Source organism: Phocoena phocoena, chromosome 10, assembly GCF_963924675.1.
Source record: "Phocoena phocoena chromosome 10, mPhoPho1.1, whole genome shotgun sequence".
Taxonomy (NCBI): Eukaryota; Metazoa; Chordata; class Mammalia; order Artiodactyla; family Phocoenidae; genus Phocoena; species Phocoena phocoena.
In genome coordinates, this window is record NC_089228.1 from 44303112 (window position 1) to 44329210 (window position 26099).

The 26099-nt window shown below is 42.8% G+C and overlaps 1 protein-coding gene across 3 annotated transcripts in view; it reads left to right on the forward strand.

Annotated features, from left to right (window-relative positions):
• MYRIP (myosin VIIA and Rab interacting protein) overlaps nucleotides 1-16144 on the forward strand; it is a 177845-nt gene extending 161701 nt beyond the window's left edge. For 2 of the 3 annotated variants that reach the window (XM_065884664.1, XM_065884665.1), the window contains 5 exons: nucleotides 5524-5685; nucleotides 10273-10377; nucleotides 10490-10550; nucleotides 11935-12053; nucleotides 16047-16079. In XM_065884664.1, the coding sequence (XP_065740736.1) occupies nucleotides 5524-5685; nucleotides 10273-10377; nucleotides 10490-10550; nucleotides 11935-12053; nucleotides 16047-16079 (480 nt within the window). Of the gene's footprint in view, nucleotides 1-5523; nucleotides 5686-10272; nucleotides 10378-10489; nucleotides 10551-11934; nucleotides 12054-16046 lie in introns of all 3 variants that reach the window. The other variant, XM_065884663.1, reaches the window with a different exon arrangement.
• The last annotated feature ends 9955 nt before the right edge of the window (nucleotides 16145-26099 follow it).

Genomic DNA, 26099 nt, shown 5'->3' on the forward strand with positions numbered 1-26099 from the left:
CCAATATTAGTTTCACTTTGAAAGTAGAAGACTCTCTCCCTTTGGATTCCCATAAAACCTAAGCATATGTCTGCCTCACTTTGTTGCCCTTTCTGTTCACTCATATACCTCCTATTAGATCAGCACCACTGACATTTTGGGTTAGATAATTCTTTGTTGCGGGGCCTGTCCTGTACGTTGTAGGATGTTTAGCAGCATCCCTTGTCTCTACCCACTAGATGCTAGAAGCTGCACCCTCCTAGATTTGACAATCAAAAATGTCTCAAGACATTGCCAAATATTAGCGGGAGCATGGGGGAAGAGTAGGGCACGGTCTTGCCCAAGTTGGAAACCGGATATATAAATTCCTATAGAACAGGACCTGCTGCCTTTCCTGTCTATAGCCCTAGCCCTTGGCCCTGAGCCTGACACAGAGGAGGTGTGCAAGGAATGTTTATCTGATATATGATTACATCAGATGAATAAAATCCTATTTTAAAAGAAATGTTTTACTTCTAATGTGCAGGTCTCTGTTCTTTAAAAATGCCTATAATACAATTCTTTCAGGTGCTGATAGTCCTAAAATGGCCCTAATCCTGCACACACAGAATTGAAAAGACTAAAATAAAGATATGGTTCACCAGGAAAGGGAGGCATTTTTTTCTTTTTACGAAGTATGGTATCAAAAAAACTTACAATGCATGAAATAATCTAGATTTAAATGACAAAGGTCAGCACACTGAAAGCAAAGACAGCATGCCTTTTTTTCCCCTCTAAGGAGTTTATTGAAAAATACAATGGCCTTGGCAGAGTTTTCATTTTGTAAGATCCTTTTATTGTACATCATGTTTCTTTTTGTGGGTTCATTAACACTTTGAGTGCGAAACACATCTACTTAGCCACTGATTCAAGACGTCAGAAACACCAGCAGTGGAAAAGCTGGGGATTACAACTTCCTGCTCCCTGTCCAGCCCCTCTAAGATGCCTCTCCTGTTCTCATAGAGTTAACTGCCTACTTCCACCTCCTTCCCGACCCCAACCAGCTTTTCAAATTTCACCTCCGAAGAGATTCCATCTTTGTTCCTTTGAATTCTGTGGGTCTTTGAGTCACAGAAGGGATGACTTTTTTTTTTTTTAATCTCTTTAGTTCACCAGATCACAGAGCCATGGGCAGGTTGCTTGCTCTGCTGTTTCCAGGATGGAATTCAGCTGAGCAGCAGGAGAAGGGCAGGGCTGATTCTTAAACTGGCCTCTGGGTGCAGCTGATTTAATTAAACCAGGGCTTTTGTCTATGTTCTGAAGAGCGCGCCTGCTCCTCTGCCTTTCTCCTTTGTGCTGAGGAGCCCAGGGAATGGCAGAAATAGAAATGGCAACACTTAGTCTGCCCTCTGAACACTGGCTTCTGCAGACCAAGCCGCTGAGATAAAAGAGAACATCCTCATTTGCAAGAGAATATTCATCTTTAAGAAGTCTTATGAAGATTTCAGAGCTACATAAGATAAAACAAAAAATATCACATTCATATGTCTAATCTCCTGTTTTCATAAACTGCCTTGTTAATCCACTTAATTAGGGTAGGGCATGGGGATTTTAGAATTTCCTTAGTCTCTTAGCTTTGACACTTCTCACCTGCTGCCTGGCTGTGAAATCAGCTCTGTCTCCCCTAAGGGTGGGAGAAACCTCTGACCAATGCCAGCCTCCCCTGAATGCACAGTGGGGACTCAGTTTCTCGGACTGAATGCCTGGGGAGCTCTGAAGCACAGGGTTCTACTGTACCTGTTAGGGGTCTGTCTGGGAGAGGAAAGTTTCAGGGAGTATTGACTCAGGTGTGGGCAAGGATAATGGGTGCTGTCGTGCCCACAGAGTAGCAGTAGGAGGAAGTGGTCACCACCCGCAGGCAGTATAGCCCAGGGAGAACTGGAATCTGGAAGAGCACCCCCTAGTGGGAGCTGTCACCGTGGAATCCAGGAAGGGAAAAAGCAGGGGAAAAAAGGCTCTTCTTTCTCCTCCTGCCTTTGATCTCCTGCTGGTGCTTCCCATTGGCCAAACCCATCCCAACCAGCAAGGGAGCCTTGGTGGTAAAGTTTGTATAGGTTAGCGTCACAGAGAACAGAGGAGAGCAGAACAGAATGGAAAATGGATCTAGGGATCAACAGTGAACAACAAGTATGACCATTTTCAGACCTGTGGTGTGAATGGTAGGGGCCCACCAGGGCCACCTTGTGGATTTATGCAGGGTTGTGAGTGGGAGGGGTGAGTCGGCTCCCTCACCCTCCCACCCCCATCTAAGGACCTTCCTCATTCTTATCTTTCCTAAATGACAGAGACCACCTGGGGTACCCCATAATTCCCAGCCACAGAGCCAATGGAGGAATAGTCTCAACTTCCCTTTTTCTTCTGCCTTATAACTCCGGCAACCCCAAATATGTTGTAGTATACAACCAGTGGCAGCAGGCACACTGGGATGGCCAAGGGGGGACCTAGCTCTGGCCCAGAATCCAAGATCAGGCCGGGGAGGTTGATCTTCCTTCTCAAAGCCCTTGTACAACCCCCATAGCACAGGAGAGGTAGAACTTCTAGAAGTGGTCATGGCTCTCTGCTCTCAGAGAACAAGAAATACTATCTGTTACTGTCTAACCTTAGTCCCCTAAAGTATATGTCATGGACGCCAAGTCCAACAAGATGCTCTAAGAACAAATAAACTTGAGAAACCCATATACTCTTTCTAGGAAAATTGAGATACATCTTAGCACATTAAAGACCCTGAGAAGTCCTGCAATAAAGAAATCTGTTTAATGTTCTTTATTTTAGGGGCTTTGACCATAAAGTCCTTCCTTTGAAACACCTATACTCATCCCTTGAACCACTTTGAGAAAGGCTTGTTGAACCAGGAGCCAGTCAATGGGGTCACAGGCATCAGTGACTAGAGTTTGGAGAGGACGTAGATTACTCAGACATGGTAACCATACCTCTCGCCAAAAGTGGACCTTAATTAAGCAAGCATCTCCAGGTTATGTTTTTCAAATGGGTTATTTTTAAGACTAGAATAACAATTTCATTTTATGGCATGTTAATTTTTGTTATTTCAGCCCAGCCACAGAGCCAATATTATGGCCATCTATAACCACAGTAACTCTAGTACCTTTATGCCAACGTTTGAAATATAAATCGTCGAAATATTCCAGTCGAGATTAAGTATCACAGCATCGTAGGGCAGGGTGGATAAAGGCATGAAATCTGGCACCAGCCCTCTGGCTCAGTAAATGCCTATCATGATCATCATTACCACCATCACCATTGTCATCATCCTCTAATCCTTTAGGTGCCATGACCTTGCTTGTAAGTTCCTGTTGAGCAGGTGTCAGTGCCAAACCACTGAACCTCCCTATCCCCCTAGTGCCAGGAAAGCAGGCTTTTAGGGAACACAAAGTAAAAGATGAACACTCTGGCCTTGCTGAGAACTTGGAGCGATTTCATATTGCTTTGTCTTGGCAGAGAAAGTAAGGAACGTTAGTGGATGACCATGCCAGTGACAAAACAACAAGGTGCTATTAAGTTGATACAACCATAGGGTATGACGATGCTGAGTGTTGCATGTTTCTGGAAATATCAAGGTCCTGAGACCAAAGATATGTCAGGTCATGTTTAACCGTTGCCACACTTAAGTTATTCATTTCATTTAAATTCCAAATTTAGTTTCATTGTGCAAAGCTATAAGTTTATGTTTTTAATTATCTTTTCAAAATGAATTCCCCTTTTTTTGGTGTGGGTACCAAAAGTGTAATATCCAAACTCAGACTGTGGTGGCCATCGCTCTGATCTCTTCCTCCTCTCTCCTCTCCTCTCCTCTTCCTCCTCCTCCCCCTCCTCCCTTTCCTTTCCCACCTCCTCCTCCTCTTCTCCTCTTATTCTATTTTCCTCTCTCTCTCTCTCTTCAATTTTTCTTCCCCTCTGAAGATAAGTTTTTCAACCTCACAACTTTTGGGAGACAAATTTTTAATGATTTCTCCACTCAAATAGCTTTGAAATATTCATCATTTCCTTCATGTGACAAACAATAAAGTGTTTCTTGTTTTGAAGATAAGGAATAAATGGCTATATTAAACTGTGAAGATCTTTTAGAAACAGAAGTTCTCTAATACTTGCATAGGACAAAGAAATATAAAGCTAAGGGCAAAGTGAAATAAGGCAGTTAGTTACCAGCAGACATTTGACTCATGACCCCTGTATGACCGATGAATCACCCAACTTGATGTCCGCTATGTCAGTCACTGCTGGAAGCTCCCACAGCTAATTGTGCCTGGTGATGCACAGTCAAATTTGCTCTCATCAAACCTGCACCTGCCTTTGCTCCACTCTGAAATGTTTGGTAAAATTGCCAGTTTTCATGCAGATGCATGAATCATGCCAAGGAATTGACTGAGTTGGAGCATCTCAGGATCCTTTGCCCTCCTCACCAACACTCAGCATTGCTCAGTGCAAATGACCATGCATCACCTGTGTGCACTGCTCTTGGCTTGCCTAACTCTGCTATATTTTTAACTCAAGTTAAAGGAACTGTTAAAGGAGTGACCGTGCATATCATTCAAGTCAACTCTAAATGGCTGTGATTACATGTTTAGAGCTTTATATACATTGATTAAACCTCATGAACCAGTTTAAGTAATTACCTTCTCTAGATACATTTAGTTCCTTGTGTTGTCCACTGTTTCATCATGTTATTAATTAGGCTGAAGGAGCATTTGTTTCACTCACCCTGTCCTCAGCCTGAATTATTCCAACGATTTTACTTTCTGTTTGCCCACTTTTATGAGAATCACCTTATAAACTCGTAAGCCAAAGTAACTTCCTTTAATTTTCCCTCAAATTACTTCCTTTATCTTATTTTCTCTTTAATCTTCAGGAGCTCTCAAAAAACTGTCTTTATTGATCATAGATTTTATATGCTTCTCAACATCACACTATTTTCTAAAAAATAAGGTATTTTCCTACTACATACTTCAGGTTCATTTTCATTCCCTTAACCTGATTCAAGCAACTTCACGGTACTTAATCAGAGATAATTCACGCAAAATTTGTAATCGTTTTAAATTAATTTCACCTCTTTCATGTTTTCTGTATTTTTCCAAATTACTAATGCCAACCAAAATTTTTATTGGAAAAACTACATCATGAGTTTTTCTCTTTGTTTCCTCTATCTTGATAATTGTGGTTGTTATAGTCCCTGGACAAATTCACAATTTATGTAGCTGATGTCATGTATTCTTGTACTATTTTATCGTATTTTTAAAATTTACATACTACTTTTTTTTTGCAGGAAAGGTTGGGGGAAGAGGAGGTGTGGTTGACAGTGAGGGGGTGGCAAGACCTTATGCTACCACCACTTAGGTGTGAAGAATGTTTATAAATGGGGGGCTCCCTGTCTCTTTCTCCCAATGTTGAGTCTAGTTCTCTCTCACTCCCCTGAATTATGGCATCCCCTGAAGGGGCCCCACCAGTCCTGGGTCCACAGACCTGAGCTCAAAGGCCATGCCTCCTCTATAGGTGTACCTGGCGGCAGGTACCGTGTATGGACTTGAAGGCCAGCTGAGTGAGCTAGAGGATGCTGCCCGCTGCATCCACAGTGGCACTGATGAGACTGAACTGGCAGATCTGGAGGACCAAGTAGCCACGGCAGCAGCCCGGGTCCACCATGCTGAGATCCAGGTAAGAACTCTCCTCTCTGCCTAGATGGAGAACTACCGGGCAAAAGGAGAGAGCACCCCATCTTACAAAAGAATCATTTCAAAGCCTTTATATCTATCAGTTCCTGCTACCTCCAGCAGACTTTTCGTGGGCATGGTCCTTCCAGGTGGATTCCACCAAAGCCTCCTTTTTTAAAGTGCAGGCTTCCTCTCCCCAAATTATGACCTTGATAATATATCTCTTTAAAACCTATGCCATTTTCCTCTTTGACAAATTCTCTGACCCTTGCTATAGAGGTTCCCATTCCATCCCAAGACCACCCTTCCCTAACCTTTATCACACTGTTTTTTAAAAAAAAAATTTATTTGGTTGTGCTACGTCTTACTTGCCGCAGGTGGGCTTCTTAGTTATGGCATGCGAACTCTCAGTTGCGGCATGCATGTGCGATCTAGTTCCCCGACCAGGGATCGAACCCCGGGCCCCTGCATTGGGAGTGCGGAGTCTTATCCACTGCGCCACCAGGGAAGTCCCATCACACTGTTGATTACCTATTTAATGCCAGGTTTCCCCACGATAGAAAAAGCTCCTTGAGGACAGGACTCTAGCTATCTAGCTTAAAACAATAACTCCAGTGCCTAGCATAACACCTCACACAGGTTTGGGCCTCAATAAAAATGAGATGAATAAATAAATGAAAAACGAAGCGTAGATTTCTTAGACCAATATTTTTCATGATTTAGATATGGCTGTTTTAGAACTAATTACTATATTATCTATAACTTTCTGAAGATGCTTGTTTGCAGTTTTCATGGATATTCTCTTGGCCTCTGACTCTGGATCAAAATGGACTGTGGACTAAGTAACTGATTCTCAAACTGGGGTCCATGGACATATACATACTCAGGGACCCACGAGAAATGCTGGTCTCTGCAGCATAAGCTCAGTGTAGACCCCTGGTTCACTGCTATTTCTGTAGACCCTGCATCTTAAAACTGCATCCTCTGGAGAATGGGGATCAATTGAAACCATCTCTGGATAGAGAAGATGACAGTTTTGGGAAATAATTTTTTTTATAAGTTTATTTATTTATTTTTGGCTGTGTTGGGCCTTTGTTGCTATGCGTGGGCTTCCTCTAGTTGCAGCGAGGGGCTACTCTTTGTTGCGGTACGTGGGCTTCTCATTGAGGTGGCTTCTCTTGTCACGGAGTATGGGCTCTAGGCATGTGGGCTTCAGTAGTTGTGGTGCACAGGCTCAGTAGTTGTGGCTCGTGGGCTCTAGAGCACAGGCTCAGTAGTTGTGGCACACAGGCTTAGTTGCTCCGCGGCATGTGGGATCTTCCCGGACCAGGGCTTAAACCTGGGTCCCCTGCATTGGCAGGCAGATTCCTAACCACTGCACCACCAGGGAAGTCTGATGATTATTTTTTAAATAAATATTTTTATCTTAAAGAATCAAAAATCACAACAGCTGCTCATATTATTCAGCACTCTTGAGAATGGGTGGGAACCAGTTCTGTGCTAGGAATGGCCCAGGAATGGTCTCATCACAGATGGCCCTGTTGACTGTTTATTACCAGCAAGCATGGCTGAAGAGCAACTCTCCTCAAAAATCATTTCCCACAAATGCCACTCAACATTTAATCAATTTATAGTTAATGTTATATGAAATAGAATCAAATCATTTGTTTTCTGGGGGTATATTTTGCAGCAAATACTTCTTGAATGGTTTAGCAGGAAGTAATATTGTTTATGGGTGTTTGGGAGGGTTTTATTGGATAATTAGTTATTCATGTTTCCAAATTTTTCTAGGCTTAAATTATTGGAGTCATGTTTTATGGCAGAAAATCCTGGAGTCCAAAATGTCCATTTTCCATGTGTTTGAATGTGCCTATTAATTTATCATTCGTTGTTAAACATTATAATAATATCATTAATAATACCTAATATTCAGTGAGTCTTACTGTGGGCCAGGAGTTGGGCTTAACCCTTGAACTCATTATTGTATTTAATCCTTTCAGCATCCCCATGAGGTGGCTATTGTTATTCTTCCCTTTTTATATCTGGAGAAAAGGAGGCTCAGAATGGTTAAACCGAAGTCAAATAGCTAAAAAGTGATGAAGCCAGGATTTTAAACCTAAGTCTTTCTGGCCTCAGAGCCCAAATTCTTCACCAGTCTGTGCTGTGTGGTTTCCTGAAAAATGTGCTTGTCCTGCCCTCAGGTATATATCCACTTGCATAAGAGTCCTTACTTTGCATGGGAGGTTGTCAACCTTGCCATCATCTTTACGGCTCTTTTCAATGTGGGAACCTTTATTAGCGTGGAGACTCTCCTTGTCCTACAGTTGCTGCCAGAGAAGGAAGATTAATTCCTTGTTATCTGTTCTTGTCCAAAGCAGAGTCTCACAGAAGATGTCACAGAGGGTATCCTGCAGGATGGTAGGAGGGTCCCCGAATTGTGTTCTTAGATTAGGTCAGATTCTAGGGTTGCTTTCACCTTGGAGTTAACCTTTGGGACTCCAAGGTGAAAGCAACCCTAGAATCTGACCTAATCTGACAGGATTGCCTGGTGCTGAAGCCAACTGCGGATGATACACGGGCAGCGTGCTAAGGATGCTGTCCACTGCGTCCTGAAGGGTCATCTCTGTGGGCATTCCTGGGGAAGGTCTCTCTTAACTCTAAATATCAAGAAAAGCTATTCTTCTGAGTACTTGGTCTTTATCTTGTGGACACAGAGTCGTAAAATGACCTTTTTGCTTTGGCTCCCAGGAAACCCAGAGCAGAATTGGTCATCCCCTTCTAGCAAGTGTAAGGGTCACTGGATATGCAGCCTTAGGAATTAATGGAACACAGATACAACGTGATAGATGGATGGACGGATAGATAGAGAGATAGATAAACAAAATGTAGGCAAAATCAGCCCTTGGCAGTCTCCTTTCCTCTTTCTGCATCCTTTGCCCTGTGGACTAAAACTGGGAAAATTAACCCTCCTTATTCTAGAGCCTGGCAGTCAGCAAATCAGGAGGTCAGCAACTTGCTCTCCCACTGACCTGTCTCCCAGGGCCCTCTGAGCAAAGCCCTCCATCAAAACTGCTTCCAGGAAAGAATGTGGGCATCTAACCTACATCAGTTACAAATGACTGATAAAAGTTTATGCAATTTATTGGTCTATAAACCAAAGGAACACCGTTCTCAGTATGAAATTTGAGGAATGAGAATAGGAAGGCATCTGGGGGCTAGGAAGGGACAGGGGTTGCACAGTGGCCCCTTCTGGGGGGCTGCTGGGCAGCTTGGATTCTTTCACCAGCTGCCACAGTCTTGGCCTTTATCTGCCTCCTCCTCCTTATCTGAGTAAGACTGCCGCTCCTCCGGGATAGGGGAAGTATCTCCCATATTTGCTGACCTTTCAGACCTTCTCTCTGCGCTTCCTATAGCAGCTGTCCCAATGGGCTTTGTCCAAAGAAGCCCTCAGTAAATGGCAGCAGAATTAGAATTCGTCTTGTGCGGCGCAAAATAGCTTAGGAACAGGGGAGGCAATGGAGATGTCAGGGCGGAGGCACACACATTGGCAGCAGGGCCCACTTTCAGGTTTCCTGTCTGATTCCCCAGCAACACTCAGGCTGTGCCATCTCAGCAGGATGGCTGTGATCCCAGCCTCCTCCAGTGTCCCCCATGCCAGGCCTTGGCAAGGCCTCTGAGAAGGGGGCAACGTGGCAAGATCACGAGCAGTAGCATTAATGCTGAGCTCTGCTGTGAGATGTTGGGTGTGTCACTCATCCCTGTAAGCCACAGTTTCCCCATCTGTAAAACCAAGAGAATGGTACCCATGTCACAGGATTATGAATGAAGCATGAGTGAGTTCATGTGTTTAAAGCACTCAGCATGGCAACGGCACATAGTCCTCCTTTCCTAAGAGGAGGGACCGTGTTTTCTTCACCCCTGGGGACATGGATGGACCGGGGTTCTTTCCGGGTGCTGAGTGGGCTCTTGTTCTCTATATCTACCTTAAGACATTGTTGGAAAAAAATATGAGTTCCTTCTGACCTACTGATGTTATAGTAAAGGAAACTGATGCCCGGAGAGAGGAGGGAGTTTCTCAAGGCCACTTGGCCTCTTAATAGAGGAAATGGACTTGAACCAGGGGCTGCTGGGCTTCCCTCCTAAGACCTGGTGCTGTGGTTTTGGATTCAGGGAGTCACAGAAGAAGGAAGCAGGACCTATAAATCATAATTGCTTTTCAAAGCTCACATCGTGTTGTCTCCCTGGGAAGCCTTCCCTCACCCCCACCCCCACCCCTATGCTGAGCCAGATGGCCCCGGGCCATCATGCCCATCGTGCCCTGGGCTTCCGTTTATCCGTAGGGGACCTCTGACAGGGGTGACATGCTCTAGAGCTAACAACTGGAAAATTAAATTTACAAAGAAAGGCCTGTGGTTTATTTTCTCACTACAGTACGAAATAGAGAAGTGCTTGGTGGAAGCTGAAGGAGTGAATGAATGAATGAGCATATATCAAAGCAGATTTGTTCTTTATAGAGTCATAATACTTTTAACAAAGATTCTCCCCCTCCTGGGCTTTCTCCCTACTGATTCTGCCTTTCTGTTGCATTAAGATTTCTGATATTGAGAGCCGGATTTCAGCCCTGACCATTGCAGGATTAAACATAGCACCCTGTGGGCGCCTCACAAGAAAACGAGATCAGAAGCAAAGGAACCAGGTGCGTTTGTCCCTCACTCCCTCTGCTGGAATATTGCACGACCTGGAAAATGTAGAAGATAAAACATCTCCAGCTTTGCAAAGGTGTACTGATTCCTGTGTTCTGTTTATAGGTACAAACCATAGACACATCAAGGCAGCAGAGGAGGAAACTCCCTGCTCCACCGGTGAAAGGTATGCTTAAATCAAACCACAGAGCCACCAAAGCATTAAGCCTGACTCACTCACTCAGAGTAACTCAGAGACCTGAGTTTGAGGACCAGATCTAATGGGGTGTTCTCACCCAGAATTGCCCTTGTGGAGAGTCTGTCTTGACTTGAATTCCTCCAAGAGGCACACCCTGGGACAAAGATGTGATTTGGGAGGTAATTCCAAGAAACACTGATAAGGGAAGAAAGAAAAGATTCAGGGAAGGAAATTAAGCCAATATAATGTACTTTAATTCGTAGTTTGCTGCTTTGGGCAAATGAGGCTAACCCCTGCTGAGGACTTCTGGGAGACGGTTATCAACTGCACCTCAGAGTTTCCATCTCAAAGAATAGGAAGATGAGATATTTCAACTCTCGTCTTTGCTTGAAGGTTATTTCTGGTGGGGGCATTAACTCCCTGGTACTTCTGACCCACCCCATCATTCATGGGCCAAGAGAGACTGGAGATGCCTGTAGTAGGATGCTGTCAGAGTGGGCTGGAATGGTGACTGTCAGGGAGATGTGGGAAGGACACCAAAAGCATGTAACAAAGAGCCCAACCTAGAGGGATTCCAGCAATGCCAGTCCTTATCACCCTTATCTACTGGACATTTCCAACAATTTCCCTAGATTCAGAAGCCACAGAATGATGATGCCAAACTAGAAATTTAGACCTGCAAATTAGAAGAGTAGAAAGTCAGAAGATATATATTTGAGTCCTGGTTCCACCATTCATTGTTCAACAAATGTTTACTCAGTGCCTACTTTATATTCCCCAGAGCCCTAAACAGTTAAAATATATTACAGATCCACGATCCCTTACTTGAAACCCTTGGGTCAATGTATGTTTCAGAATTATTTGGACTTTAGAAAGGTAATATGGTACATGTACTGTGTATTTCATGACAGCCCGCTCTCATGGCATCTGGAGTAGTGTCTGATAAACACATTAATATCCCTGCAGCAAAGCGTGACAACGTTCATGCTCCATGAGAGGGACAAGGACTTGAAATGGCCACTTATCAGTTTAAGTCAGGTTTTGCCATCAGGCAATTTTGACTCCAAAGTTGTAAAGATTTGCTGGTTTTAGAGCCTTTTATATTTCAGAATTGCAAATAAGAGTTTGTAGACTGTATTGGATTATCTCCAAGCTACCTTTGCCTAGAAAGCCACCAATGATGCCTTGATTTATTTGGTCCACCAATAAATAAATAAATAAACAGAACAAAAAGTTTCCACAGTCAGACCTATGGACCAGAATGAGATGCCAGTCTAGAACAAAAATCTGGGTAATCTGGACACCTGGTCTTTCTTCCTTAACCATCAGTCCAACTTCTGGATAATACTTATTCCTATGTATTTCCTTTTAGCTGAAAAAACTGAGGCATCTTCAGCGACCACCATTAAAACATTTAACCGCAACTTCATTCTCCAAGACTCCTCAACAAACAGGACTAAAGAAAGGAAAAGCACTACCAAGGATTTGATAGTAAGTCATATCTATCTTAATGCCAATTACTGTCACTGTTGATGGCACCTCCATTCTGTAGCCCTTCTTTCTGTAAGTCCCCAGTCAGAGCCCCAAGAAGCATCCTTCCTGCATGGTCTCATGGTCTGTTGGTTGGGTGGTGGGGGTCCTTACATTGCTAACCTCTTGGGTATGTGGATACATCCTGTCAATTATATCTCCAGCTCCTTGTATGAACCAGATTTAATATAAGAGAAATAAAAATATGTAGACAGAAATATACGGTCTGATTGAGGTATAAGAGTTTTTATTCTGTTTTTGATTCATATTCACTCTTCCTTAAATTTCTTCTAAGCCATTAATTACCTGTGTTTCAGAAAAAATGTCAGCAGCTGCCCAAAAATGCGGCAAAGGAAGGGACAGTGGATAATTTGCATAAACCTGGAGATCATATAAGAGGGCTAAGGGATTATTACCCTAACACCAACATATGCTTCAGAATTTTGCAAATGCTTGATGCTGCTTATATGGGAGGTAAAGACCCAGCTAAACTGCCTCAGTGATACCAGTTATGCAGAGGGGGCAGACAATGGCTGGGTGACAAGATTGAAGCAACGAAAGGCAAAACTTATTCTGTTGCCTTTTACGCATCACCTGTCACTCCCTTCCCATTCCTCCCCCTCATGTCCCTGTGTCACGAGCACAGAAGCACCAGATAATGGCATAATGGTGGGCATGCCCTTTTGAATTACAAGTTACTGCATCTCTTAGGTACCATATGGCAACAGTGCTGCCCACTGCCTTTGCTTCATTGGCCAGCCGTTACCCCTGACCTTTCAAAGTCCAATTACCTGGCTCCTGGCTGTTACTTCAAAGAGCTAAAAAGAAGCATTATAACACTAAAAGGGCAGACCACTAGGGCCAGGGAAGGAGTCTGTTATAAATAAGATAGTTAAAAATAAATTACCTTAAGGGAAAGTGGAGGGTGGGGGGGAGGGATAAATTAGGAGTTTGGGATTAACTAATATATATAAAATAGATAACCAACAAAGACCTACTGTATAGCACAGGGAACTATACTCAATATTTTGTTAACAACCTATAAGGGAAAAGAATCTGAAAAAGAATATATATATATGTGTGTGTGTGTGTGTGTGTGTGTGTGTGTGTGTATGTATCTGAATCACTTTGCTGTACACCTGAAACTAACACAACATTGTAAATCAACTCTACGTCAACAAAAATTTTTTAAATAAAAAAATTTTAAAGGATAAAGCTCCAGATACCCCTCTCTTAAAAAATAAAATAATAAATAAATTACCTTCCATAGATGTGGAACATAGATCAGTGGTTGCCAGGGACTCTGGGGAGGGAGAATAGGAAGAAATGCTTAATGGGTAAGAGGTTTTACTTTAGAGTGATGGTATGTTTTGAAACTTGATAGAGGCGGTGGTTGTGCAACATTGTGAATGTACTAAATGCCACTGAATTGTTCATTTTTAAATGGTTAATTTTATGTTTTGTAAATTTCACCTCAATAAATTATTTCTTAAATAAATTAACTTTAAATAACACTGAGAGGGTAAAAATGAAAGAATAGACAACATTCTATGCTAAATAAATGCAAACAAAAAAGAAAAGGTAAGAATACTACTTTCAAACAAAGTAGAATTCAAGGCAAGAAGCACACAGTAGAAACAGGGAGGGAGGATGTTTTAGATACTGATAAAATAAAGTAAGTAAATCATGAGACTTTCTTGAATTGGCAAAACAATAGAGCAACGCAATCTAATGTGCCATGGCTGGTGACTTTAAAATTCCCTTATCAGCCCTTGGAAGCCCAGTACACCAGAAATAAATACAAATTAGATAATTTGAATAGTGTAATTATTAAGCTTTAATTAAGAGGGACTTCCCTGATGGTCCATTGGTAAAGAATCCACCTTATGAAATAATGGAAATGTTCTATATCTGCAGTGCCCAATATGGTAGCCACCAGCCATAAGTGGCTACTGAGCTCTTGAAATGTGGCTACTGCCTTGGAGGAACTGATTTTTAAATTTTATTTAATTTTAATTAATCTAGGGCTTCCCTGGTAGCGCAGTGGTTAGGAATCTGCCTGCCAATGCAGGGGACACGGGTTCGAGCCCTAGTCTGGGAAGATCCCACATGCTGCGGGGCAACTAAGCCCGTGAGCCACAACTACTGAGCCTGTGCTCTAGAGCCCACGAGCTACAACTACTGAGCCGTGTACCACAACTACTGAAGCCCATGCGCCTAGAGCCCATGCTCCACAATAAGAGAAGCCACCACAATAAGAAGCCTGTGCATCCCAACAAAGAGTAGCCCCTGCTCACCACAACTAGAGAAAGCCTGCGTGCAGCAACGAAGACCCAATGCAGCCAAAAATAAAATATAAATAAATTAAAAAAAAATTAATCTAAATGTAAACAGCCACTTGTGGCTAGTGTCTACCATACTGGATAAAGCAAATCTAGAAAATTAGAACAAAAGTTAAAATAGTCAGAAACGCTACTCAGAAGTTTTAAAGCATGTGCACCCACATACACAAGTATACACATACACACACACAACGTGCACATCTCACACATATTTCCAAGTAACTATTGGATTAAAGAAAAAAGCTAATCCACAGAGCATTACAAAATGAAGATATTACATATATCAAAACAAATGGGATACATACAGAACCACACTGAGTCAAATTCACAGTATTAAATCTTTTCTTCATTATTAAAGAAGGAAGAAGCAAAACAAGTGAACTAGACTTTGAATCTCAGACATCAAAGATAAATGCATAAACTAATTAAAACCAAAAAGCTATAGAAATGATCATAAATCCAAGAGCTTATTCTTTGGAAAGATAGAGAAATTTTTGTTATCCAATTCAAGAAAAAAAACCCAAGAAATAAAAAAATAAGAGATGCGAATTTTTTATTTAAATATACAATGTGATGTAAATCTATGCTAATAAATTTTAAAGTCTTAGTTCTAGTAAAATCAGGATCAAATCAGAATATCAGTAAAAACTGACTTAAATAAAATTTTAAAATTTATTAAAACTTCAAAAAAGCTTCTCTGGCCAAAAGGTTTTGCTGATTAATTTTTATGAGCTAATTCTCATGCAATATGAAATATTCCAGAGGATTAAAAAATTTCAAAACTAAAAGATTCAAGTTGTAAAGCTGTTAAAACCCCAACAGCTAAAGGGCTGACAGGGCTGGTAAGTATGTACACATCTTACACACACAGGCACAAACAGACGCATACAAACCACACACCAATAGTACTTCTTCAGAGAGATGAGGCATGCTAAATAAAAATTAGCAAACTAAATGCAGCAGTACATTAAATAATAAATTACCAGGTAAATTTTACAGGAATCCACCAATACCTTTAATATTGAGAAACTGATTAATAAATCCTACCAACAGTTCATTTCTTTCCAAATTAATTTATAGTTTAATGCAATTCTCATAAAATTCTCAGTGGGATTTTCTTGGAACTAAAGTTCATGTAAGAATAAATCAGAAAGAATAGACAAGAGCATTTTGCAAAATTAAAGTGATTTTCCTGCCAGATTTTAAAACCAATTAAAAGTTGTACAGAAACTGATGATTAATGAAATAGAATAGAAAGCTCAGAAATAGGTACAGGCACATATGAAAATGTGTTATATGACTTTTTAAGCATTAGGAACCAGTAGAGGAGGTATAGATTATTTTTTTTTAAAACTCTGCTTGGGAAATTAGCCAACGGGATGCAGTGGGAAGGGGATCAATTTGCCTTATTCCATACACCAAAATGAATTTCAGATGGATTAAGAAGTACATGTAAGAAATGCATCACTTTTTGAATACTGTGAAATATTTCACTGGTCAATGGGCATGAATACTTTTTACAACATAAAAAAAAGCAGCAGATGTTGTTGTTAATGGCCTCTCCTCACTTTCACCAAGTAGCTGATTGCATCTGCTCATTTTCTCCCCTCAGGAGCCCACCCTGGAGTCTGCTGTGAGGTATTAGCACCATGGAACTCCACTGCCAGTGACCCACTGCCTCCGGCCGTACACGACAGTGCCTTGACCCAACAGCCATCGAATACTGTACGGATTTCCACCTGAGGAGAGGGCGTGGCGAGGCCACAGTGCACCCCTGCACAGGGCTGTCCTGATACCTCAGCCAGAAAGCAGACCCAGACTTCGGCATCAAGGTCTTGCCTACTCTCTGCCTTAGGCTCCCAGGAGAATCCAAGACAGAAAACCAAGACGCTGGCTTCCAACAGTAGAGCTCCAGTTCAAAAGATGCATCTTTTCCCTGTTCGCTTTGCTACTGCGTGTTGTCTTTAAGACCTTTTTTTTTTTTCCTTTTTTAATCCCTTTGAATCAACTAGTATTACATGTCAACAATTTATCCCAAAATATATTGTTGGGGTCAGGGGATAGTGGAGGGAAGGGTATTAACATTTAACTCATCAGTTCTTATTAATCTCTCACAAGCATCTTTGTCCTACAAATGCTAAGGAGAAAAGTGAAAACCCCTGTAGTGAGCACTAGGGGCTGTCTAACTTGGGGAGCCCTCAACTCTCAAGGTGTCCCTCCAGCCACCTCCTTCCTGCTGGCTCCTAGCCCACCACACCACCAGTTCCTCCCATTGCTTTGCAGTCACAAGCCACAGGACCGAAAGCTCTGACTCACCCATGCAGGCCCATGTCCATCTGAAACAATGTCTCATCGAGAATTCAGGGTTCTTCCTTGGACTCGCTGAGAGTGTCCTCGTTCTGAAGGGGGGAGGGGCTTGCAAAAGCCCACCACTGGCTTAACTTTAGCACTCTGTCTAGAATCAATAAGGTGTGGTTTAGCACTGATGCATCTAAATGAGGTTTAGGTAACTGGATTATTGCAGGATACAGCCACACAAGGAAACGCCGTCCTCCAAAATTTATTTCCCAATAAATATTCAGCAGAAGTAGTAAAATGACCTTAAAGATAAAAATGGTTAAGACCTGAGAAAACTTGCATGTCTGAATAAAGCAAGGACAAATTGAATTCAACAGACGCAAGAGCTGACACTAACTCCACGTGTGTGGTAGCACATGCATGACTATTTACAGTGTATTTATAAAAGCAAATGGAACTGGAATTTCACTCAATTAATTGAGCATTACCAACGTTTTAAAAATTTGCTCCTGATAAATTCTGAATCTGAGGAAGAAGGCAAAACATGGGAGGCAAGGGAATAGCATGACTGACGTATATTAAGTGACTGCGCTGAAGGAGGCAATATTATTCTCATTTTAATCCTAATAGCAACCCTATTCAGTAGGTATCCCCACTTTTCAGATTTGGAGACTGAGGGCCAGAGTGATTAATTTGCTAAAGTCATACCTTTAAGCTAATTATAACTCGAACGCCTGACAAAGCCTCATTCTGTGTTGTTTTCCACTTCTACAATCTTTTGCTGCTGTGCACATTTCCAGACCTGACTTGCTGCTGAAATGTGTGTTATGATCCATTCCTGATGGGGGTCTACCTATCTTCTGGTAATACTCCTTGCTGATGCTGTGTATGTGTTATCCAACAGAAATGACTCCTTCGAAATAAAGTAAATCTTTGGTTTTTTGTTCTGTTGGTGTTATTAAAAGCAAACAAATACAAAATTTAAAAACACAACAAAAAGATCTGAGTTCCAAATAGAGCGTTTTCTTTAAGAGGCATGAAAAGCAACTATTGTTGTGTTACAGTGTTAAAATACTCAGTTTTCTTTGACAAAAATGTGTACTGTGTAAGCCTTGCAAAAAAACAAAAAGAAGAAGAAGCCTGCTCTATGGCATTTGAATTTTTATAAAGGTTTCCTTGTGCCAAATAAGTGCAAAGATTTAATTTACTATTAAAATCCATAAGCATATGTTATAGTTCCAGATGAATTATTTTGTCATCAAGTGACTTTGATCTTCAGTGTCAATATTTATATTTAGATTAATTTTTATAAATGAAAATATTTTAATGGTTTGAGAAAATGAGGCCAATAGGACCATATCTTTGATGACTTCTGAAAGTATGCTTGCCTTCATGTTATATGCACATTGCCAAGAATTACTGTCAAGAGAAATGATAAAGAAGTAAAAGTCATTTACGGAAATAATGTCTGTGGGTGTGTGTGTTTTTTTGTTTTTGTTTTTGGCTAGAGAAGAGTGGGAGTGAAGAAGGGGTTGTCATTGGAGGGGCCAAGATTCAAAGCCATGGTTACCCCACACCCCATGTTCCTTCCGGTTACACCACTCACCTCTCCATTGCTTGTTCTACTGAGAACAGAATTTCCCAGGGCCACCTCCACTGAGTGGTCACTCAGGTAACACTAGCAGTTCTCAAAGCAGAGAGGAGGGGCAGTGTGATTTTGTGCCTCAGGGGACATTGTTGCAACTTGGTGGGGGCAGGGCATGCATATAGTGGATAGCGGCCAGGGATGCTGTTAAACATTCTACAGTGAGCAGGACAGCCCCCCACAGCAAAGAGTTATCCAACTCAAAATGTCAGTGGTGCCAAGTTTGAGAACCCTGGGTGAGACCCTGGAGGGAAGCCTGGACATCAGTGGAAAAGCCCCTGCCCACCTCTGCAGGGACCGCGTAGCTGAGTGGCAAGCAAGGCAGTGACTCTCCCAGAGTCTTGCACAGGCTCAGAGGCAGTTGTTGGTCCTCTGAGGCTGGTATGCCCAGACACTGGCCCCTGCCATCCCCAAATGGGACTAGGAACCAACTACTAAGCTGAAATGAATGAGGGAGTAAAAATATGAATAGAAGCCAAAAGCAGCAACACGGACGGACCTAGAGATTATCATACTAAGTGAAGTCAGACAGAAAGACAAATATCATAAGGTATTACTTATATATGGAACCTAAAACAATGATATAAATTAACTTACTTACAAAACAGAAACAGACTCACAGACATAGAAAACAAACTTATGGTTCCTGAAGGGGAAAGTGGGGAGGGATAAATTAGGAGTTTGGGATTAACAGATACACACCACTATATATAAAATCAATAAAGAACAAGGATTTACTGTATAAAACAGGGAACTATATTCAATATCTTGTAAAAACCTATAATGGAAAAGAATCTGAAGCTGTACACCTGAAAGTAACACAATATTGCAAGTCAACTATAGTTTAAAAAAAGAAGAGGAAGAAGGAGGAGAAGAAGGGAAAGAAGGGGAAGAAGGGGAGGAGGGGGAGGAAGAGGAGGAGGACGAAGAAGAAGAAGAAGGAGAAAGAGAAGAAGGAAAAGGAGAAGAAGGAGAAGGAAAAGGAGAAGAAGAAGAAGGAGAAGGAGAAGAAGGAGAAGGAGGAGAAGGAGAAGAAGCCAAGAGCCTCCTCTGCCTGATAGGCTAATGCAGTAATACTCAAGCTTGAGTGGGCATCAGAATCCCCTGCAAAAACACAGATCATGGGATAAATCCAGTCATCCCCGTCCTCAGTTTACCTTTGTCTACACTACCATTAATGTGCCTGGCACAATAACGTTTGCTAAACATTCATAACAAACAAGCTAACACTTAGGTTGGTGGGGCATTTCAGATGGGGCTGGCTGGGAGAACAACACAAGGAGACCCTCTGAGATCCTCTTCAGGCAACATTTCTGGACCAAGAACTCCTGACTTCTCTACCCACCCAACCCCCAGACCGTATTCCCATAGGACAGCAAGACATGGAAGACAGCCAAGAGGGTCCAGCCACACTCCAGTTACCCGAGCATTCAGCCTCCCTAACCCAGAAGCCCAAAAAGCTTGTATTGAGCAGCCAATCTGCATCAACACTCCGAGTATTCAAGAGAACTGGTTTGGGTCAACAATTTGAGTGTCAAGCGTGATGGGCAGCTACACTCATAGAAAGTTTACAGCTCTTCTTGCTTCTGGGGTAAATAGGAACAGAGTAAAGACAGTATTTTCCCCTAAGAAATAGGTGCTTGATTTGCCATGACAAAAAAAAAAAATGTGACCCAATATTCACAGCATTTGAAGGCTGCCGGGAAACACTAGGCTCTACTCTTTGATATTCCACACACCAGCTCTGTGGCTTATCACCTCATCTGTAAAATGGGGTTAAAATATATTCTTCATGGTGTTGTTGAAACGTTCATTGAGGTAACACATGAGAAAACTCTCAGCAGAATGCTTGATAACTATGGGTCCTCAATACTGGTTTCCTCCTTTTTCTCTTGAAATAAAATCATTCGAATATAAGCACCATGATTTATTTTGCAGAATGCTGTGCCTCAATTTTTGTACTCATAGTAGAAGAGATTATTGTGCTGCAAATATTCACTCCCTTAACCCCCTAACTCTGGGAGGAATGCACTACCTCACCCCACTGACGTTGGGCTTGGCCATGTGACTTGCCTCATGGTTGGTGGAGCACACTTCTCTGTCTTCTGGCTGCTATTACAAAATACCAAAGACTGGGAAGTTTATAAACCACAAAAATTTATTTCTCACTGTTCCGGAGGCTGGGAGTCCAAGATCAGAGTGCCAGCACGGTCAGGTTGTGGTGGAAGCCTGTTGCAGACTTCTCACTGTGTCGCCACATGGCAAGGGATCTCTCTGGAGCCTCTTTTAAAAGTGCACTAATCCCAGTCATGAGGGTGGAGCCCTCCTGACCTAATCACCTCCCAAAGGCCTTGCCTCCTAATATCATCATTTTAGGGCTTAGGTTTCAAAGCATGAATTTTGAGGGGACACAAACATTCAGACCATAGCATTATCCAACCCTTGGTTTGGATCTGACCATGTAACTTGCTTTGGTTAATGAGATGTTAGAAAAAGAGCTACATAAGGGGCTTGAAATATATTTATGGAGTTGGGTTTGTCCACTTATATTTGCCGTTCACTATGAGCACAAGCCACAGGCAGCCCACTGGTCCAAGGAACAGACTCAGATCCAACCTACAGCCAAGCTGAGCTGAGCCCAGCAGAGATCATCAAAGCCACCCCAGCCAACCTGTAGGCATGAGAGCAAGAATAAATCATTGTTCTTTTAAAACACTGAGTTTGGGAGTGGTTTATTATGCAGTAATAGCTAACTGATACGCTACGTGAAAAATTAGTTTTATAACCTTAAATTAATCTTTGTGTTAGTGATGAAATGAAGACGAGTGAATATCAAAAGTAAAATCATGGGCTTCCCTGGTGGCGCAGTGGTTGAGAGTCCTCCTGCCGATGCAGGGGACACGGGTTCATGCCTCGGTCCGAGAAGATCCCACATGCCGCGGAGCGGCTGGGCCCGTGAGCCATGGCCGCTGAGCCTGCGCGTCCGGAGCCTGTGCTCCGCAACGGGAGAGGCCACAACAGTGAGAGGCCCGCGTACGCAAAAAAAAAAAAAAAAAAGTAAGATCACTTGCCAATATAAAAGATGTATAAGCAACTATTGAGCTACTTGCTTTGGACCTTCCATGATATATGAAACTTCTGTTACATTTTTTGGAAGCATCTCTCTCTTTCTCTCTCTCTCTCTCTCTCTTTCTGCGTGTGTGTGTATGTGTGTGTGTGTGCTGATCTTTCACAAAGGGTCCTGTATTCATTGAAATTTTTGACAAAACTTTAAAGTACAGGAGGCATTTGGTGCGTTCCTTTAAAAATAACTTTCCAAATGACAGCCACTCTATTTTCTCCCAGGGGAAGTATTTCCCATACAAAATTTGCATTTTACAGAACAGTTGGTTGCGTGAGCCTTCTGTCTCTGCGATTGAGTTATAATTATGATAAAGTGCAGGTAAATGGAGTTGCATTTTAAAGAGCTTTCAAGGGACTGGAAAACTTTAATATCCACTTCAAATGTTGGAAACTTCAAAGAAGTTATTCAGAAGGATCCAGTTGGGTAGAATCAAGTCCTCAAATATAGAAATATATGTTTTATATCAAAGTTATCATGTTTGATAAAGATGAAAGATTAAAGGCAGTGCTTCTCAAACTTTAATGTGCAAATTCTGATTCAGCAGGCCTGGTGGGGCCCATGATGCTGCATTTCTAACAAGCTTCCAGATGATGCTGATGTGCTGGTCATACTTCGAATAGCACGGTTCGATAGAGTCCCTCAGAGCGTCCCCTGCAGAATTGAGGTCCAGGTACCCACCGCAGTAACCTGCTCATTAGTGCTTCTTTTGTGATTTTTCTCCCTTCATTCTCTCACATTCTCCCTCCCTCAGCATGTACTCTGGGGGTCACCTCCCAAATGAACTACTCAACACAGAATCTCCTTTGGGGAAACCCCAAACTAAGATATCCCCTGCACTTCATGTACGTGTTTGATTATCTTTCTACTGCATTGACCTGAAAGCTTCTTGAGGAAGTGGGCTCCGTTCATCCCATGCAGAGCCTGGCACAGAGCAGGTGCTTGAAAGAAATTTGGTTCACCTAGGCTGGCCACAGTGGTCCTAGCTTTAGACTATGGTTACCATGCCCAAGCGACTCAACTGAAGATGGTGCCCAACAGGCACCCTCATGCCCATCCTGGGGTTGGGGGTGAGCATCCTCCCAACACTAAAGTGTATAGGAGGGATCTCAACACCAAGATGGAGAAGCAAAAGGCTCTCCCAAACCTCTACTTCACCCTCCCCCCTTTTCTAAAGACAGTGGAACAACCCCAGGTGGCAGTGAACGGTCCAGGCACCTGCTGCCCAGAATCCAAAAGCACAAGCCCCTGTATCCACAGATACTCACGACCTGCAGGCCCCAGTGAGACACCAGTAACTTTGGCTTAGTTTAGCGAGTCTCTTAAAACACTGTCTCTAAGCTGTCCAAGAGTTAACACAGAGTTCTTGGGTGCCATCACTCCTTCCTGCCATCACTGATAAGGCAGGGAAGACGTTGAGATGCTCACTTGTTTCACTGACTTCTTTGAACAAAACCCACGTGCTCAGCCAAGAACCATTTTTTCTCTGTGTGGATCTCTCTCCTTCATCCTTTGCCTATGAAAAGCCAGAACTTGGGGAACTCAAAGGTTAGAAGAGCAGTTTCCAAAGTGGGGTACAGACTACACAAGGGGTACAGAAGATGGTCCACTGAGGTCATGTGAAAGAACAATTAGTCCTTTTACTTATACTTATTTTTTATCTGGAAGTAAGATTTACCAATATTAAATATATGGATAGATGAAAGTACATGTAAGTAATTTATAAATGAATATGCATATTTTGGGGGTGCATTGTCAAACAGTTTTTACTGGTGGGATGTGTGGCCCAAAAAGTTTAAAGACCACCTACTAGTTAGAAAACCTAGTAAACTTCTGATGACTCAAATTCCCCCTCCAGCTAGTCCCCACCGTCACCCCTGTCAGGGACAATGCTAACTCTCAAGATCAAACCCAGTGCTTAAAGGGCAGCTGCGAGAAGGGCAGAGGTGAGGAGGTTATCCAGAGAGACCCAATCTATTGGTTGAGCCCTGAAATGAGTGTTGTTCCATCCCTTTAGGGAAAAGCTTTCTGTCAGTGTTGCCTGTTTCCCTTGCTCTCCTCCCCAGCCCAGGGAGGAAATGTCTACTTACTACCCAGCTATCCTAACTGAACTTCTGAGAGACATCAAGTTATTGTTGCCTGGAAACAACCCAGTGGGCAGCCTTGAGGAGTGGGGATTTCCAATAAAGTTTCCTTGTGGCTCTTTGAAGTGGATAAAGTTAAATCTCTGCTTGTAGAGCCAGGTGAGCCAGGCTGTGAGCCAGGCGGACCAGGTAACAGCCCCCTCCTCTATCCAGCCTTGCCTTCCTTTGTATCATAGAGCCCAGAGCGAGCCAGCCAGGCAGGCACAGCAGTTTACAGACCCAGCAACCTAAGAGCCTCTGGGAAGTCTACCTGAGCAGGAAAAGTGTACCAAACACCCCCCACACTCCTGTCAACTCGTAAGATCTTCCATGACTCCAGGAGAGTCTGTCCTCTGCTGTCATCATAGAAAATCTGGGGAGTATGCCTTTGGCACCTCCCAGACAGTGCCACCAAGTTCACGGAGTTCTCAGCTTTGTACTTGCTCAGGGAGAGACAGGACTGGGGGCCTGAGGGCCTCAGACTGTGAGAGCTGCCTTCTCTTCCATGTACTGTGTATATCAAATGACAAGGGGCAGTGCTGGCCCAGGGCCAGGATATGCCCCAACCATGAGGTGCTAGGTGTCAAGGTGACAGGATGAAAAGTCATGTAATTGCTGTCCTCATTCACTGAACAATGTGGTAATTACTTAATTGAAGATGAAAGGACTATTTGCCAGCAGTGGTGGTGGTGTTTCCCATTTCACTTCTGTCTTCAACATGCCCTTTCTTTCTTCCCAGTAATGACAATAATTTGCACTTTCAAGACTGTCATTTCTGATTTATTCTTCCCTGCTATTCCATTCATTTCATGACAAACCAATGGGAAGTCAGAAAAAGATTTTCATCTTTAAAAGGAAAAGGCTGGACAAGTATTCTTTGCCCTGATAAATGCAGACCATGTGTCATGAATGCTCTACCACCGAAAACAGACTCTATGAATCAGTGCTTCCACCCTGTTTGTAATTTGGGTCTTTGTAGAACCATCCTGGTGATGAATGAGTTGCTGTCCTCAGTCTGGCAGAAGAGAGGTTCTTCTTTGTCTTTAAATGACACTGTTATTGTCTTCTCTGTGCCCAGTAGCAATTCTTCCTAGTGACCCTGGTCTGTTGAAATTTTGACTGTCTGTGGTACAACAGCTCTGCTGATGCCACTTGGCCAGTTGTCAGTTTGGTGCCCATTGATCATTGAACTGTCTAATGACAAAGGAGTAAGTCACCCAGCCTTGACTTGAAGCAGTTAGGATCCTGTTCCCCTGGCCTCCACTCTGTCTTTGATTGCAGGGGGAAATGGGCATCCTGGCTAATGCTAAAAAGACAGATCTAAATGTGGTTGGAAAGTCTGTTCCAGGCATCGTCAGAGCTGGGCTGTAACGGTGGATAATTCTGGACCATAGCTCTTGGTAGGGCCCCATCTACCCTCTGTGGGTCACAAACCATTAAAACTAGGAACTTTCTCAACTCTGCATTTTCCCACATTATATTCAGTCCTCTGGAATGCTTCCCTCTGACTTTGAAAACTCCTACCCATCCTTTAAGAAGGCTCAGTTCAAAAGTCACATCCTCTCTGATGGTTCCTGATCCCTCCCCAGCCCAGGAGAATCCTAGTGTAGCCCAGATGGTTGGAGGTAAGAGTAGGATGCATGCCACGAAAAATCTAGGTTCAAATCTACACTGCTTCAAACCCCTAATTCTATTTCCCTTAAAGCCCAAAGACTTTCCCAAAAGCCTGTGAATTTGTACTTATGGAGATCAACGGTTTTGTGTCCTTATTGCAGCCTCTGTTTTGCATTGCATCAATCCAGAAGGGAAGTTTAACCCTTTCACCATTTGCACTTAAAACAACAGCAACAACTAAGAGATCAACCAGCCCTGTAGTAGACCTCACTGAAGGGTTGATGGGCAGCAGGAGTTGGCAGAGGCTGGGAGTGGAGGAGAAGTCGGGGAGCAGGGGCATATAGCATATCACCTAGTAGCTGAAAATCTAATTTAGACTTGCCGGTTCCTCAAAAGTCTTTTTTCCAAACAATAGTGGGCTCCCCCTACAGCACCAGTCTCCTCCTGTGCCCTGACTCCTCGTCTTTGACCTACAGAATGGCATGGCCAACTCCCAGGGCCTCTCTGATGCCCTGACCCCACCGAAAACTCAGGGCACAAGTGTCCCACTTTCTGCCCCAATCACTTACCCAGAGACAGTTCTCTACCTGCTCAGAGCACTGGGACTCACTGTTAAGATATCATTCCCCACCTATTTACATGATCCACTCCTTCATCTGTATATAGAGCATTTTGTGTGTTTCCCTATTTTCATCCCATTCATACAGATATATGTCATTTATGTGCATGTCTGGATTGATATGGTGCATTTTGTCTAATCCATGATTCGTGGTGAGACACTGAAAAGTTCAGAAGGGAAGTGACCTGAGCAGATTTGTGAGTTTATTTTTTTTAATAGCTCTGAATTTTTAGTGTAAGGAACAT